The following is an 18,762-nucleotide window of genomic DNA, read 5'->3' as shown; positions in this document are numbered from 1 at the left end:
TGAAGTGGGACAAATCGTTGTTGACCCAGATGGAATTAAAGGAAGATGGAAAAGATATATGGAAATGCTGTTGAATACAGAGAATGAATGGGATGGCAACATAGAGAGTAACCCAGTTTTAGGACCGGCACAGAAAATAACTGAGAAGGAAGTTGAGGAAGCGATAAAAGCAATGAAGAGTGGAAAAGCGGGAGGGCCGACGGGAGTTGTGGGAGATATGTTGAAGGCAGCAGGAAGTTGGGGTGTGAAGAGAATGACAGAGATCTGTAATCTGGTGGTGAAAGAAGGCCGCATTCCAGTGGATTGGGAACTGAGTACCCTCGTCCCTCTATACAAGGGGAAAGGTGACCCTCTGGAGTGTGGCTCGTACCGAGCGATAAAATTATTGGAGCATGGAATGAAGGTATTGGAAAGGGTGTTGGAGAGGAGGATAAGGAAGAAAGTGAAGATCGACGAAATGCAGTTTGGATTTATGCCAGGAAGAGAAACGACAGATGCGCTTTTCATTGAGGCAGTTGCAGGAGAAGTACATGGAGAAGAGGAAGAAGTTGTTTTTTGGGTTTGTTGATCTGGAGAAAGCATTCGATAGGGTTCCACGCAAAGTATTGACATGGGCATTGAGGAAGTTAGGAGTGGAGGAATGGTTGATCAGAGTAGTGATGGCAATGTACAAAAGAGCGCGCACGGCTGTAAGGACAAAGGACGGGAACAGTGGTGTTTGAGGTGAAGGTGGGAGTGCATCAGGGGTCGGTACTAAGTCCACTACTATTTGTAGCTGTGATGGAGGTGCTGGCTCAGAACGTAAAGGAGGGTTTACCGTGGGAGTTGTTGTATGCAGATGATCTGGTGTTGATTGCGGAAAGTATGGATGGACTGAAGGAAAAGATGAACAAGTGGAAGGAATGTATGGAGACAAAAGGTCTGAAGGTGAATATCGGAAAGACGAAGGTGATGGCAAGTGGTAAAGCATGTGGTGAGGTGGAAAGAACTGGGAAGTGGCCGTGTGCTGTGTGCAGGAAGGGTGTCAGAGTGAACTCCATTCAATGTACAATGTGCGCTGAGTGGGTTCATCAAAAATGTAGTGGTCTGAGAGGGTCACTTACCAGTGTGGCAGCTACATTCAAATGTAAGGTGTGCACAGAGGGAGCTGCAGATGGAGGAAATGTTGAGTTGGATCTTGGAGACGGCGTGAAGCAAGCTGGAAGGTGTGAAAACATTTTGCTACCTCGGAGACATGCTGAATGGAGAAGGTGGATCAGACTCGGCAACGGTTGCTCGAGTGAGATGTGCATGGAAGAAGTTTCGGGAACTGAGTGGCGTGCTGATGAGGAGGGGAGTGTCGTTGAAGCTGAAGGGAAAGGTGTATGCTGCATGTGTGAGAAGTGTTATGATTTATGGGAGCGAGACATGGGTAATGAACGTAGAGCAGCAACGAAGGCTGGAAAGGGTGGAAATGCGAATGGTTCGATGGATGTGCGGAGTATTGTTGAGAGAGAGGAAGACAAATGATGAATTGCGAAAGATGATTGGAATATTGCCTGTGATTGATGCTGTGAAGAGGATCAGGTTGAGAGGATTTGGTCATGTGTTGAGGAAGGATGAAAGTGACTGGTTGAGAAGAGTCATGGAAATTAATGTAGAAGGAAGTAGAGGACGGGGAAGACCGAGAAAGACTTGGCTAAAGATGGTGGAAGAAGAAATGCGGGCAAGGGGGTTAAACAAGGGGAGATGCAGAAAATAGGGCAAAATGGAGAAGATTGTCATGGGGACCGCAAGGCTAACCCCTGCTCTAGCAGGGAAAATGGCCTTTAAAATGCATGTTGTACATACATTTGTATGTATTAGTTACATTTGTATGTATTAGTTACATTTGTATGGATTAGTTACATTTGTATGGATTAGTTACATTTGCATGTATTAGTTACATTTTTATGTATTTGTTACATTTGTATGTATTACTGTTATATTTGTATGTATTACTGTCATAATGACCGCACAAATTACTGCTGCAATGACCGTTTTGAGCGTACCTCTAATCTAAATTTTAGGCCAAAATGACAAGTTCATCCCACCTTATGCCATGTTAACATTCGATTTCATGTTCAGGATACTCCAGGGCTTCAGAAAAATATCGTGCCAGAAAAAAAAGAAGCAGGACAGGGTGATGATGCTGTTGACCTGGAGGGACCAGAGTGGAAGAAATGCGTGATGGAGAGCTGCCTGGCACATTGCCGCAAGTTTCTGTGCAGCTCGTTTTGGGGAAGCATCACGTCATCCAACCACTCTTAAGCTTGAAGTAAAGCACCATGACTGGGTCAGCTTGTTGTAGGGGAGCATCATGTCATTGTTGTAGGGTGTGCTCGTTGTGGGGTGTGCTCGTTGGAGGGAGCATCATGGTAACGCTCCATGATTGGGTCAGCTCGTTGTAGGGTGTGGGTGACGTTGTCGTTGTAGGGTGTGCTCGTTGGAGGGAGCATCATGGTAACGCTCCATGATTGGGTCAGCTTCTTGCCCACATATCTTGCAGCACCTTACCCCAGAAACTTGACCGTAGGGTTGGTGCTTTGCTTTCAAGCTTGCAGGTGCATCTCCTCTTCCTCTTTTTGTGGTGCATTTTATTGGTGCACATCTTTTTCAGTCTCTTTATCCACTTTATAAATCCGAAAATAATCCAGCTAATTGCCAAAGAATTGCACACACCATGAAATCATGAAGGATGATTTTGTAGATGTAAATGTTAATCTCCACCATCTCTTCTTCCTGGTCTTCCATTGAAATGAAGTCCAGACATTCTGAAGGGGTTGGGTTTGCAATGAGCAAAACATGGGTCAAAAGAAAGAGCAAATTTTACTTGGATGACTTGGAAATCAAATTAAGCAAAACAAACACAGATCAGCCGTTCCTCACTCCAAATTCCTCTGAGGCTTAACATGGTGAAAGTTGTTGCCACTTGTACGAGTGGAAAATAATTATGATTCCAACATTTCAGTGTGAAAATAAAACGAGGCCAAATATCATTTAAAATCACAAAAATCAGTTATACAAGTAATTCTCAACCTGTTATATCTGCAATGAAGAAATTATTACAAAAGGTAATGCAATGAAACAGTCCGCCAAACTTACGAATCACTACTATTTTCTTGTTCTCTCAACATATTTTACATTCAGCATCAAAATCAACTTACGGTGAACATCCATATCATCCAGACATGCGGTTTCATTTCCAGGGATCTCAGTTGTTGGAGTCAAGCAGTGTGTTGGAGCGCACTTTGGGGAGCTCCATATGGAGGGCTCCCATGGGCAGGTGTCAGGTTCGATCTATAAAAAAAAATGTCAGAAAACTGAGTTTAGGAAAAATGTTTTAGTCCCACAACGCATTTAGACAAAGCAGTATTAAATCCTTCATACATTATAGCTATGGATCCCACTTACCCTTGTACATGACACAAATAGATGCACATTTACACACACACACATATATATATATATATATATATATATATATATATATATATATATATATATATATATATATATATAAAATGTAAGTGATTTTTTTGTAAAGGTTATACTGGGTGGTTTGCCATTACCTTTCCAGCAATAGTTATATAAGAAATTTGTAATTTGTTCATGGTGCCAGTGATAGGTTGCCAACTCTTCGCGAATGACACCATGGGATATTTAATGTCCAACAACTAATGCCGGCAAACGGGATGACAAGGCTTATCGACATCCGAAGGACGACACATACATTGATGAAACACCCTGCCTGTGAAACACCAGAATTACGGTGAACATCCATATCATCCAGACATGCGGTTTCATTTCCAGGGATCTCAGTTGTTGGAGTCAACCAATGTGTTGGAGTGCACTTTGGGGAGCTCCATATGGAGGGCTCCCATGGGCAGGTGTCAGGTTCGATCTATAAAAAAAAATGTCAGAAAACTGAGTTTAGGAAAAATGTTTTAGTCCCACAACGCATTTAGACAAAGCAGTATTAAATCCTTCATACATTATAGCTATGGATCCCACTGACCCTTGTACATGACACAAATAGATGCACATTTACACACACACATATATATATATATATATATATATATATATATATATATATATATATATATATATATATATGTAAAATGTAAGCAGTTTTTTTGTAAAGGTTATACTGGCTGGTTTGCCATTACCTTGCCAGCAATAGTTATATAAGAAATTTGTAATTTGTTCATGGTGCCAGTGATAGGTTGCCAACTCTTCGCGAATGACACCATGGGATATTTAATGTCCAACAACTAATGCCGGCAAACGGGATGACAAGGCTTACCGACATCCGAAGGACGACACATACATTGATGAAACACCCTGCCTGTGAAACACCAGAATGACAGTTTCGATGAACACAATGACAGAACACTGGAACCTAATTGTTTTTGTTAAGTTTATTAATATTTTTTATTCTCCCGTTTTTGGACGTTTATTTTCTTTTAAATTCATTTTCTCTGCAACCCGCTTGAGCGATTGCCACGGAATTTTCACCAAAGGAGCACCTCCTGCAGTAGATTTTTTAAAAATGATAATGATGATGTCATAGGTCACGAGGTGCGGGTGCCATTTTGGAGAAAAAAAACAAAAAAAACTTTGCACCTCTGTATCTCTGAAAACGCAACATGAAAAAATTTGAAAATCGACACTGCCAAGACCTCCCCATGGGGAGTAAAATATGTTGATCATGACATCATCGGTACCCTCATATACAAGACTTAATCCGGTCATAAGTACAACGCTTAATCCAATCAGTTTGAAATGTATTGAGCGTAATCTCGGCAAAAATTGTTTGGGAGAATTATTACCTCCGCCACCAAAGGTGGATGGAGGTTATGCTTTCACCCCTGTCTGTCTGTCCTTTTGTCTGTGAACAAAATATCTCAAAAAGTTGTGGACGGATTCGGACGAAATTTGTCAGAGATGCAGCGTATGTGACAAGGACGAAATGATTAGATTTTGGTGAAGATCCGGCTACTAGAATTTTAAAGTTATTCTTCACCTTTGGGAGATAGGGCCCAAACAATACATAGTAGGATATCTCAAAACGTTATGGACGGATTTGGACGAAATTTGGTGGATTGGTTGGGTGTCTGACGAGGATAATTCGATTGGATTTTGGTGAAGATCTGAATATGGATTCGGATATGATAATTATTTATTTTTTTCAAGTGATTCTTCACCATTGGGAGATAGGGCCAAAAACGATGCATAGCAGGATATCTCAAAAGTTTATGGATGTATTTGGACGAAACTTGTTGGACAGGTTGTGTGTGTGAGACAAAGAAGAATCGATTCAATTTTGGTGAAGATCCAGATCCAATCCAGCTTGCAGAATTTTTTCAGGTATTCTTCACCATTGATTGATATGGCCAACCAGGCGGAGGTATGCTCTCGACTGAGTGCCGTTCTAGTGTTGATGATGTCATTGGTCACATGATTCGGCAGCCATATTGGCTTGAAAATGCAAACCTTCTCCAAAGCGGCTCACGAGATCGATGTGAAACGCCACACATATGGTCCAACAGCCTTGGGAAATTTATGTTGAAAACGATCAAGTCATCGGTCACATTGTTTGACAGCCATATGGGATTTAAAAAACGAAGCTTATCCGATCAACACAAAACATCACACACATGAACTCCTTCCCAATCCTCGGTGGCGGGCAATTTTTTTATTTATCTCAAAGGCCATGTGGTTGGGCAGCCATATTGGATCAAAGTAAAATAAATAAATAACTTTCCATGAAACGGCTTTTGCTGTTGAAGTCAAACTTTACAAAATTTTAATGTGATCGATCACATGGTCTGGCAGCCAGAATATTATATATATATGTGAAGAAGAAGAAACCTTTATAAAGAAGAAGAAGAATTATTTTTACACTCCAGTACGGCTTAAAAGAACGATGTGAAACTTCACACACATTATTAACGAGTATTTTGGAATACAGTTTGGTAATTTAAACATCGGCGGTTGCATTTCTGGCAGCCATTATTAAAATTTATTTTGAATCTGAGTATTGTTTGAATTCCTTTAAATTTCATTTTAAAAATCTAATTCTGAATCGAGTTTTTTTAAAAGAGGATTTCATTGGTCACGTGTCTGATCAAAGTGGGACGTCTTTGCACCCGACCATCACTGCCAACAGTTACAAAGTGGCAGTTCTAGTTATTATAATTAATAACACCTGTCAAAGTGATTTTAACCCAAACTAACCAATACTCGTAATCGTCATTTCAACCCAAACTAACCCATACTCGTCAAAGTGATTTCAACACAAACTGTCCATTTCCGTTCACGCACTTCAACCCAAACGAAGCAACATTGGGAGCACCGGGAAAACATTTATTTTTCTACATTCGCTCAAGCTCTTTTTGAGCGGTGATACTTTTCCGAATTTGCCTTTTGATGTCCATTAGCCATCTTCATCACATCACCTGTATCTTTTACATTGTCCTCTGCACTCCCAACCTCTGCTGCTTTACTTCTGTTTCGTTATAAGAGGTTGAGAATGCAGGTGTGACCCTAAATGGTACAAGTGATGATGAGGGACCACCCCGGGGACGAGTCTGGTCTTGGATCTAATGATCATCACCAAGATCTCCATAAATTTCGGGCAGATCAGATCGCTAAATTTAACCTCTGGAGGAACATTTTAATTTACTTCATAAATGAACAACTCATCCACTGAAATAAGTAAACCTGTTCTAGACATCACACAATCTCACAAAACCCACACGTGTAATTTCGGCCCATGAGTTGCTTGATGGTTCCACTGCAGGAAACTAACCGTGCGTTCAACCCTCTTGAGCAAGGATGCCATGTTTGAGTGTGTTAAGTCGGGACCCTTCTGGGATTTAAACGTGTTTGAGTGATGTGTTTGCGATCATACCTTCAGAAAGGAGGTCGGAAGGATGTTACCTTCGGGCTTCTGAGAGACATGAAAAGGGACATGAAAAATGTGTGATGGACAGAAGAAAACAATAATTGAGAATTAATGAGATATTTCACTAAAGTGGCCACAGATGATCAGTTATCTCCCAACGGTCAGGGATATATTCTGCATGGTGTGTGTGGTTACAGACGTGGTTTTGCGAGTGGCTATGTTACTGCGTATGTGGTTGTCCTGGCCTGTTATGAAGTGTGTACATGTTCAGTGGGCTCTGCATGTATGTCATGGTGGTATTTATATCCTCTGGGATTAAAGTGTGTGTGTTTCTGGAGTGATGTGTGTGTGATCATACCTTCAGAAAGGAGGTCGGAACGATGTTATGAATTCCATTGTACAAATACCTGAAAACCCCTATAATCTTCTGAGGAACAGATGGAACAGTTTCCTGTGTGATGGACACAAGAGAACAAGAATTGAGAATTAATCAAAGATATTTCACTGAAATGGTGATCAGTGTTGAGGGTGAGGGGGCACTCAGAGGAGCATTTTGTCAATATTCGTTTGGTATGAGATTAGTGGTGTTCTGGGTAGGATTGGACGAGTGATATTCTTATTGGAATCGTCCACACGTGAGCACTGACAGGATGTATCAACAACACCAGGAAAGGTAAATTCATAATCCCTCTGTGATGCATTTGTCAGGTTGAGAATGCAGATCCGACCCAAAAGGGTACAAGTGCTGATAAGTCTGGTTCAGGGAGTGGGGTTTTGGATCGAAAAATCATCACCAAAATCTCAATTAGTGAAAACTAAGTTCCTGGCAGATCGGATCACTAAATTTAACCTTTATTTGAACATTTTATTGTAAATTTACTTCATAAATGAACAACCTGCAAGATCTGCCTGCAACCCTCTTATGGTTAAACTGCCAAAATCAAGACTCTCTGCTCACCTTCACTCCTTCATTCCTATTTTCTCCCACCTCTGGAACAAACTCCCTCACTCTCTTCAATCCCACTCCTCCCTCCATGTCTTTAAAACAGCTGTTCACCACCATCTCTTATCTTCCCCCATCCAAAACCTTGATCTTTTCTACCCCCGCTAATTTCATCCCAAACCCACTTTTTTGAAATACTAACTTCTTTCCTGGAAATCCTTGGTGTCCTTGTGTTTTATACTTCTCCCACCCCCCCCCCCCTCCGCCCCCCAAGCCCTCTCCCTCCCACACATCTCCCGATGTCCCTGCTCTCAAATGTTGTGTTTGTGTGCTTCCCCTTCTCTCATCATCTTGTCTACCGCTCCCTCTTTTTATATATTTTGTTTGTCTGTTTGATTTTTTTGTGTGATAAATGTTAGCTCTTTCATGAGCCTCGATTCTGTATACAAAAAAAAAAAAAAAAAAATATTTTTTTAAATCTTCTGAGATATATAAATATGTTCTTAGCCTAATAACGTCCTCACAACACCCAAACTCCGGATGGAGATTGAGTCCTCAACACCCAAATCGCAGGAGATGAATTGACTGTTGAACCACCTTGAGATATATAGAATGCCAAGTTTAAGTGTGTTACATCATAACGCTGTGACGTCCACAGGTCACAAATGCGCACAATGAAAACTTTTAGGAAGTGTGCAATGAACACCGCACAAGACCGAAGTGGCCATTGGTGGTGCAGTCAAGAAGGAACGGATCCAACGGACCCCTCCGATTCCTTTAAACTGAAAAGCCTGGAAGTGTTTCATTTCCTCAACAGTCATAGATTTGTGTGGGTGGAAGCGTGGTTACATATGTGGTTGCCCTCATCTGTTGGAAAGTGTGGAAACACGTTGTTGGACGTGCATGTCTTCCCTGGTATAATTTATATTCCCCGGCATTAAAACGTGTGTGTGTTTTTCTGGAGTGACATATATGCGAACATACCTTCAGAAAGGAGGTCGGAACGATGTTACAGATTGTTTCACACAAAGACCTGGAAATGTCTTGGGGCTCCACAGACACAACCTTCTGTGTGATGGACAGACACAACAACAACAACAACAACAACAACAGGCATTTTAAGGCCATTTTCCCTGCAAGAGCGGGGGTTAGCCTTGCGGTCCCCATGACAATCTTCTCCAAATTGTCATGGTTCTATTTTTGAGGCAATGATTTTATGGCCGGATGCCCTTCCTGACGCCAACCCTTTTAGTCGCCTCTTACGACACGCAGGGATACAGTGTACCTATTCTAAACTGGGGTACACACCAGTATGTGTGATGGACAGAATGAAAATGAATGAATGAATGATCGTTTTAAAGCCATTTTCCCCGCTAGAGCGGGGGTTAGCCAGACAACAATAATTGAGAATTAACGAAAGATATTTCACCAAAGTGGCCACAAATGATCAGTGATCCCTCAACAGTCAGATATGTTCTGGATGGTGTGAGGTTACAGCCAAAGCCAAAAATATTGGCACCCTTGCACTTTTTTCAAATAACTCACAATTTTCTCAAAAACTAAGTTCAAATGGACAAAAGTATTTGGTCTCCACAATTCTCTTTCACTGTTAATTTTACAGAACCATTGTTTTTCATTCAGAACTTAATATATCCCTTTAAATCATAAAATAAAAAGAAATGCTGTTGATAAAATTATTGACACCCTATACTTAATATTTGGTAGCACAGCCTTTGGACAAAATAACTGCAGTCAAGCGCTTCCTATGGCCATGAATGAGCTTCCTACACCTCTCTACTGGTAGTTTGGCCCACTCTTCTTGTGCAAACTGCTCAGGTTTTCCCAAATTTGAAAGGTGCCTTCTCCCAACTGCTGTTTTCAGATCTCCCCACAAGTGTTCAATGGGATTTAGATCTGGACTCAATGCTGGCCACTTCAGAACAGTCCAGCGTTTTGTCTTGAACCATGCCGGGGTGCTTTTTGAAGTGTGTTTGGGGTCATTGTCCTGCTGCAAGACCCATGACCTTCGATGGAGACCCAGCTTTCTGACACTGGGTTGAACATTGCGCTCCCAAATGCCTTGGTCATCTCTTGATTTCATGATGCCAGGCACACATTCAAGTCACCCAGTGCCAAAGGCAGCACAGCAACCCCAAAACATCACTGAACCTCCTCCATGTTTGACTGTAGGAAAGGTGTTATTTATTTGAATGCTTCATTTTGTTTTCTGTAAACATAGAGATGACGTGCTTTACCAAAAAGCTCTTATTTGATCTCATCTGTCCATAGCACATTCACCCAGAAGGATTTTGGCTTGTTCAGGTGTGTTTTGCCAAACTCCAGTCGTGCTTTCTTATGTTTCTCTCTCAGCAGTGGAGTCCTCCTGGGTCTCCTACCATAGAACCCCATTTCATTGAGGTGGCGACGGATGGTGCGAGTTGAAATTGTCATACTGTGTCTGAAGGTCAGCTTGAATCTGTTTGGCAGTTGATTGAGATGCTTTCTCCATAATTCGATCAATCGTTCGCTGCAATCTTCGATCAAGTTTTCTCTTGCGGCCACGTCCAGGGAGGTTGGCTGCAGTGCCATGGGCCTCAAACCTCCTGATAACATTGCGTACGGTGGACACAGGAACATCAAGGTCTCTGGAGATGGACTTGTAACCTTGAGATTGTCCATGCTTGGGTACAATCGTGTGTCTGACCTACTCAGACAATTCTCTGGTTTTCTTTCTTTTCTCCATGCTCATTGCAGTACACACAGTGACACAAAACAGCAGAATGACTCCTTTTCTCCATTCAAAGTGGGTGAATGAGTGAATCTTATATTGCAGGCACCTGCAACTCACCAAAGGTGAGTTCAATTCCAAAGTAAAGGAGAAACACCTGCTTGAAATCCAATTGTTTCCAACAACTTCTAAAACGTGCCAATAATATTGTCCGGGCCATTTTAGGATTTTTGTGTGGAATAAGCTAAGATTTAGGAATATCTTCAGCTTTTTTTGTTTTGTTCCACTGCAAACCAAAGACGTACATTTGTGGAAACCAATTTTTTTTGAATTTCAACAATTTTCTGAAAGAAATGGTGCATTCTTTGAAAGAAGTTCAAGGGTGCCAATATTTTTGGCCACAACAGTACATATGTGATTCTGCGAGTTGCTATGTTGTTGTGTATGTGGTTGTCCTGGCCTTTTATGAAGTGTCTGCATGCTCAGGTGGGTGTGCGTGTCTGTCCTGGAATAAATTTTCTCCTCTGACATTAAAGTGTGCACGTTTCTAGAGTGATGGGTATGTGATCATACCTTCAGAAAGGATGTCGGAATGATGACAAAAATGCCATTGTACAAATAGCTGAAAACCCCTTTAATCTTCTGAGGAACAGCTGGAACAGTTTCCTGTGTGATGGACACAAGAGAACAAGAATTGATGATTCATGAAAGATATTTTACTGAAATGGTGATAAATGTTGAGGGTAAGGGGGCACTGAGGAGCATTTTGTCGATAATCGTTTGGTATGAGATTCCTGGTGTTATTGGTAGGATTGGACGAGTGGTAGGATTCTTTTGGAATCGTCCACACGCGAGCACTGGCAGGATGTATCAACAACACCAGGAAAGGTGAACTCATAATCCCTTCTGTGATGCATTTGTCAGGTTGAGAATGCAGGTCCGACCCAAAAGAGTACAAGTGCCGATCTCAGTCCGGTTCAGGGAGGAGTAGTGTCTCGGATAGAAAGATTATCACCAAGATCTCCAGTGATGAAATTCAACTTTCTGGCAGAACAGTTCGCGAAATTTTTCCTTTCGTACAATACTTCATGATACATTTACTTCACAAATGAACAACTCATCCTCTGAAATAAATAATCCTGTTCTTTGACTAAAAACATCCTCACAACATCCAAACGCGGGATGTCAGACTGTGCACAAATGTCATGGGGACCTTGAGTCAGACCTTGAGCTGCTCGAAGGTTCTACTGCAGGAGATGAATTGTCTGTTGAAACACCATGACATAGTGTGCCAAGTTTGAGTGTGTTACGTCATATCACCGTGACATCCACAGGTCACAAAGAAAACTTCCAGAAAGCATGCAACGACCACTGTAAAGGCCAAATGTGGCCGTTGTTGGTGCAGTCAGGAAGTAACAGATCAAACGAACCCCTCCGATTCCTTTAAACTGGAGACCCTGGAAAGTGTTTGTTTCCTCAACAGTCATAGATTTGTTCTGTGTGGGTGTGTGGTTGCATATGAAGTTTTGTGGATTGCTATGTTGATGCATACGTGGTTGTCCTAGCCTGGTATGAAGTGTGTACATGTTCAGGTGGCTGTGGGTGTCTGCCTTGGTATCATTTTTATCCTCTGCGATTAATGTGTGTGTGTTTCTGGAGTGATGTGTGTGCGATCATACCTTCAGAAAGGAGTTCGGAACGATGTTATAAATGCCATTGTACAAATAGCTGAGAACTCCTTTATTCTTCTGAGGAACAGATGGAACAGTTTCCTGTGTGATGGACACAAGAGAACAAGAATTGATGATTCATGAAAGATATTTCACTGAAATGGTGATAAATGTTGAAGGTAAGGAGGTCACTCAGAGGAGAATTTTGTCAATAATCGTTTGGTTTGAGATTCCTGGTGTTCTGGGTAGGATTGGACGAGTGGTATTCTTTTGGAATCGGCAGGATGTAAATTTACTTCATTAATGAACAACTCATCTTCTGAGATATATAAATATATTATATTCCTCATAACGTCCTCACAACACCCAACCTCGGGATGGAGATTGAGTCCTCACAACACCCAAACCGCAGGAGATGAATTGACTGTTGAACCACCATGAGATATATAGAATGCCAAGTTTGAGTGTGTTACATCATAACGCCGTGACGTCCACAGGTCACAAATGCGCACACTGAAAACTTTTAGGAAGCGTGCAATGAACCGAAGTGGCCATTGGTGGTGCAGTCAAGAAGTAACGGATCAAATGGACCCCTCCGATTCCTTTGACCAGGAGAACCTGAAAGTGTTTCATTTCCTCAACATTCATAGATTTGTGCAGGTGGAAGTGTGGTTACATATGTGGTTGCCCTTGTCTGTTGAAAGTGTGGACACACTTTGTTGGTCGTGCACGTCTGCCTTGGTATCATTTATGTCCTCCAGGATTATCATGTGTGTGTTTCTGGAGTGATGTGTGTGCGATCATACCTTCAGAAAGGAGGGTAGAAGGATGTTGCAGATGGTTTTACACAAAGACCTGGGAATGTCTTGGGGCTCCACAGACAAAACCTTCTGTGTGATGGACACAGGAAAACAAAAATTGAGAATTAATGAAAGATATTTCACCAAAGTGGCCACAAATAATCAGTGTTTCCTCAACAGTCATAGATTTGTTCTGGTGGGAATGTGGTTACATATGTGGTTTTGTGGATTGCTATGTTGTTGTGTAGGTGGTTGACCTGGCTTGTTATGAAGTATGTATATGTTCAGGTGGGTGTGCATGTCTGTCCTGGTATCATTTAAATCTTCTGGGATCAAAGTCTGTGTGTTTGTGGCATGATGTGTGTGCGATCATACCTTCAGACAGCAGGTCAGAACGATATTTCAGTTATTAAGAAAACAATAATTGATTAATTAATGAAAGATATTTCACTGAATATAGTGGTGGAGAACTGAGCAACTCCTCATCCATAAAATATCCCATATTGTCTGCATCTCAAATAGCCTCTCCTGATCAAACTCCTACCGCATGGCTTCTCGTGCCGACCCCTGTTTTAACGAAATGTGGAGGTGTGAAAGGCGGGTGTCTGGCATCTTAAAACCAAGCTCGCTCACGGTAGGTGGAATTCGTTAGCCTTGGCCGGCAATCTGCCTAGAAGAAGGACAACTCTGATCCCAAACCCGGGTGGGTTGAGCTCGTTAGCCTTGGTTGGCAGTCTTCCAAAAATGGGGTTAGAGGCACTGTTGTCTCAAAGACTAGTTTACCCCTCCCAGCCCTTTTTGTTCTGTGCAGAGACAACTTTCTTCATTTGTCTTGTTTCAATCCAAGGGGCTGGTTGTTCTGCTTTTGTTTTCTTTGTGTAGCCCCCACCTCGAGTGGCCCTATAGGATTTGTGGTGGGCAATATCCCATTAAAAAAAACTCGAAGAATGCGACCGTCGCCAATAGTCCCACAAAGGGTAGATGCCCTGGTTCACTGTCCAAAAAATAAAGAGGTTTGATTTAAATCCCTTCAGTTATTCTCAAGTATCACATGACAGGTTTCACATTGATCGGTGAAGCAGTTTCAGAGAAGGGATTTTGTTTAAATATCGGCTTTCAAGCTAATATGGCTGCCACACCATGTGACATAAGACTTTTTAAAATGCACACTCTGCATATGTATGGGTAGGAGATCACGTTTGTAAGGATTCGTGTTGATCAGATAAGGTTCGTTTTTCTATCCAAGATGGCTGCCAAAGCACGTGACCTACGACATCATCATTTTCAAACTATATGCAACAGTGCTGTTATATGATATTTGTAAAATTCCGCATTGATAGGGTGAGCGGTTTCGGAGATATAATTATTTAATATTTTCCTTCAATCCAATATGGCTGTCAAAGCATGTGACCTATGATGTCATAAATTTCATATTTCAATACAAATGGGTCACAGATCATGTGCATGCAATTTCAGATTTTTACGATATGGAATTCGATTGAAACATTTTTGGCTGGTATACCACTTCACCTATGATATCATTATCATGATTTTGTTCCCCATTGGGAGTACTTGGCAACGCGCCAAGATTCAAATTTTTCCATTCAGCCGAGCCCGGGAACAGTGAGTCCGGGCATGCCCGGGAGAGGCGCGTCTGGTAGTGTTCTGGCCGGTGCAAGGCGATTGTGTGCATCCAGCGGTAACTGCTACAAAAGAACATTTTATTATAAGTTTACTACATCAGTGAACAACTGATCCACTGAAATAAATAAACCTGTTCTTCACCTCACGACGTCCGCACAACACGAAAACGCGGGATGTCCAACTGAGCTGCTCGAAGGTTCCACAGCAGGAGACGAACTGACGAACCGTCCGTTCAAACCTCTGCAGAAGGGCGCCAAGTACGGCATGACGTCATTACGTCGCAAATGCGGACAGAGAAAACATCCCGGAAACACACAACGCCCACCGGCCCACCGCACAAAGTCCACATTATTGTGGAAAGGGGCGCGAACGTTACGAACGATCGAACCTTCTCGGTACTTGAACACATGAAGGACACGACAGGAACTTTGACGCAGGAGGAGGAGGAGGAGGTCATTCGGTCCATCAAGCCGACGTTACATCAACACGATATTAATTTAATCTACAACTTTGCACAGAGAACTCGGTCGATAAATGTCGGGAGAATTCCGAAAAGAAACTGTCCGTTGCAAACTTACCTCTTTGAAGATGTCGCCCCGTCCATGGTGGAACATGGGGTGAAAGATGGTAATCGTCGACAGCACAAACAAAAGTAGCACGATGATCCAAGATGCGCACTTCATGGCTCTCTTCTCACGAACAATGATTGGAACAGCGTTTGTGGGTCAATTATGTAACACCGAGAACCATTGTGACGACGGCGACAATGAATGACGTCATTGGATAACGAAATCGGAACAGTTTAATGATAAATAACTAAACATTAAGAGAAGATAATTCAAAATTAAAACAATTAACATTTACTCGATGAACACTTTTAATAATAAACGGTCATTTATATATTTTAATTTTCATTCATATCCTTCAATTTAACGAATGGAGCTAATTTTTCATTCCCATAAAATAAATAATTCCGGCGTCCGTTCATCCCCATGGCAACGGATGTGCATCGATTAGAATTGCATTCTGATGTTTTTCAACCATTAAATCTGGAAATAACCCCAGAACAAAAACACATAAACAGGAGTGTGTTCCATTACCAAGCGGCTTGCTATCGCTTACCAATGTCTGTACATCTCGATATAGTAATCTGTATACAGTATATATATGGATAGTAATCTACATACATCAAATACAGTAATCCACATACATCTACATATAGTAATCTACAAACATCTACATGCAGTAATCTATATACATCTACATATGGTAATCTACACACATCTACATACAGTAATCTACATACAGCTACATACAGTAATCTACCTACATCTATATATAGTAAGCTACATACAGTAATCTACATACATCTACATACAGTAATCTACCTACATCTACATATAGTAATCTACCGACATCTACATATAGTAATCTACCGACATCTACATATAGTAATCTACATACATCTACATATAGTAATCTACATAAATCTACATACAGTAATCTACATACATCTACATATAGTAATCTACATACATCTACATATAGTAATCTACATACATCTACATATAGTAATCTACATACATCTACATATAGTAATCTACCGACATCTACATATAGTAATCTACATACATCTACATATAGTAATCTACCTACATCTACATATAGTAATCTACATACATCTACATACAGTAATCTACATACAGCTACATACAGTAATCTACCTACATCTACATATAGTAATCTACCGACATCTACATATAGTAATCTACCGACATCTACATATAGTAATCTACCGACATCTACATGAAGTAATCTATACACATCTACATAGAGTAATATACATACATATACATACAGTAATCTACACACAGGTACATATAGTAATCTACATACATCTACATACAGTAATCTACATACAGCTACATACAGTAATCTACCTACATCTACATATAGTAATCTACCGACATCTACATGAAGTAATCTATATACATATACATGGAGTAATCTACATACATCTACATATAGTAATCTACATACATCTACATATATTAATCTACATACATCTACATTGTAACGTATTATTCTGACTTGTATTTGCATTGTTGTTGTGGTTTATCGGACGCGCTTATTCGTCAGACACGAGTGAATCATCACCGCGTCAATAAACGCGCTTTCCGCTTCCGGCACGATGGAGTCTGCTTGATTTCGTTACATGGTGTCAGAAGTTCGTTGATATTCACGCCATAAGCCGCCATTCGTCTCCATAAATATGGCATCTCCGAACTTTGATCATCCCTCGATCGACTGGGAGAGTCTGGATCTCTACCAGGAGTTTTGCCCGTTCAGAAATCACGTCAGTTTTGTCTTGTCAGGGCCGCTCGCAGACATTAAACGAAGCCTCGTCAAGCAGGATGGCTCGGAACGTGGATCGGCGAACAAGGTCGTCAAATCTACCAAACTCTATCTTGGGAGGAAGGAGAGAAAGACGACCCGCAGGAAGTGCTGAACAAATTCCAGAACTATGTGCAGCCCAGAAAGAACAAAAGAGTTGCCAGACACCGACTGAAACAAAGGCGCCAGCGGAGTGGTGAGTCTTTTGATCATTTCATAAAAGATCTGAGGATAATTCTCATGGATTGCGATTACCAAGACCCAGACGACATAATCGTCGATTGCATCATTGATGGCAGCCATGATAAGAGGGTCCAAGAGAAATTACTCGATAGGGGTGAGGAGCTCTCACTAGCTAAAGCTATAGAAATTGGCCAACAGCTAGAGCTCTCGCAGAAACATATGAGAATAGTCCGAGATGAAGATGCTCTCATCTCAGCCCTCAGATCTGAAAACGAACGAACTCAGCACCAGACTCAACGTTGTAAGAGCAAGCCTGATAGGCATACACAAGCCACCGAGCTGTTCAAAGCTGGGAATCGGTTTCGGAATGACGGTCCCTGCAGCAAATGTGGCCAGTCAGTGCACAGGCAAGCCAAGTGTCCAGCAATTAATTCTAGCTGCTCCTACTGCAAGAAGCCTGGTCACTGGTTTGCGGCGTGTCGGAAGAGACTGCGCGACCTAAAGTCCCTTGATGAGGAGACCAGTCTAGATCATGTAGATCTTCCTCAAGAACTCGTCAAGGAATCTGAAATTTTAAGGATCTCCGCTCTACAACCAAGCATCAATACGGCTACTCATGACAAGTGGGCACAGACCGTCACGTTGCTGGGTCAGCCGACTCGGTTCCGGATTGACACGGGTGCAAGGTGCAACACACTAACACTCAACGACTACCAGTTAGTCCAGCACCTCGCAGGCAATCTACAATCGTCGCATAAAGTTCTTAAAACATACTCGAACCATACTATCCATCCTGTCGGTACCGTGACACTCTCTCTCTCTCTCTCACAAAAACAAGACCGTTAGAGCCAGTTTTGAGGTCATTGACCTCGATCAGGAGAATGTAATGTCAGGCGCTACCTCGGAAGCCCTAGGCCTCATTGTCAAGCTCGATAAGTTGTCTCTTGTTCAGCCTCTAGTCAATGTGTCTCAGGAAGCAGTAATCTCTGAGTTTCCAGAAGTTGCCAAGACAACTGGAACTCTTCCCGGGACTTATCGGATCAAGCTTGTAGAAGGGTCACAGGGAGTAGTTCACGCTCCTCGCAGACAGCCTGCAGCATTGAGAGAGCAAATAGTTGACAAGCTACAAGAGATGGTCACCGAAGGTCACATCGCGAAGGTAGAACGACCGACTGAGTGGGTGAGTTCCATGGTAGTAGCTCTTCGCAACGGCAAAGTCCGCATCTGTATAGACCCCAAAGACTTAAACAAGTGCACAAAACGTGAGCACTACCCAATGAGAACTGTTCAGGAAGTTTTAGCTCAAATCCCTGGAGCCAAAGTATTTTCTGTGCTTGACGCCCGCAGTGGGTTCATGCAAATTCGCCTTGACGAGCCTTCTTCATTCTTGACCACGTTCAATACACCTGTAGGGAGATACCGCTGGCTGCGTCTCCCTTATGGATTGAGGTGCTCGCCGGAGATATTCC

The 18,762-nt window shown here is 41.9% G+C and overlaps 1 protein-coding gene across 2 annotated transcripts; it reads right to left on the bottom strand.

The window, feature by feature from the left end:
• Nucleotides 1-538: 538 nt before the first annotated feature.
• On the bottom strand, nt 539-15,430 carry LOC137433872 (uncharacterized). 2 transcript variants are annotated; one of them, XM_068126294.2, is made up of 9 exons: nt 15,295-15,430; nt 13,079-13,162; nt 11,176-11,268; nt 8,859-8,942; nt 7,290-7,382; nt 6,938-6,976; nt 3,770-3,922; nt 3,186-3,318; nt 539-2,792 (listed from the first exon to the last, which is right to left on the bottom strand). In XM_068126294.2, exons 1-9 carry the CDS (start codon nt 15,397-15,399, stop codon nt 2,653-2,655), a joined length of 924 nt encoding a protein of 307 aa, XP_067982395.2. In that variant the 5' UTR covers nt 15,400-15,430; the 3' UTR covers nt 539-2,652. The 2 variants fall into 2 exon arrangements, 1 of the variants encoding a protein (XP_067982395.2); XR_013624796.1 differs by having other exon boundaries at nt 2,659-2,792; nt 3,765-3,922.
• Nucleotides 15,431-18,762: the final 3,332 nt, after the last annotated feature.

The sequence above is a fragment of the Myxine glutinosa genome, chromosome 10, assembly GCF_964187855.1.
Source record: "Myxine glutinosa chromosome 10, kmMyxGlut1.1, whole genome shotgun sequence".
In the NCBI taxonomy this organism is placed as follows: domain Eukaryota; kingdom Metazoa; phylum Chordata; class Myxini; order Myxiniformes; family Myxinidae; genus Myxine; species Myxine glutinosa.
This window is presented reverse-complemented; position numbering and strand designations above follow the sequence as displayed.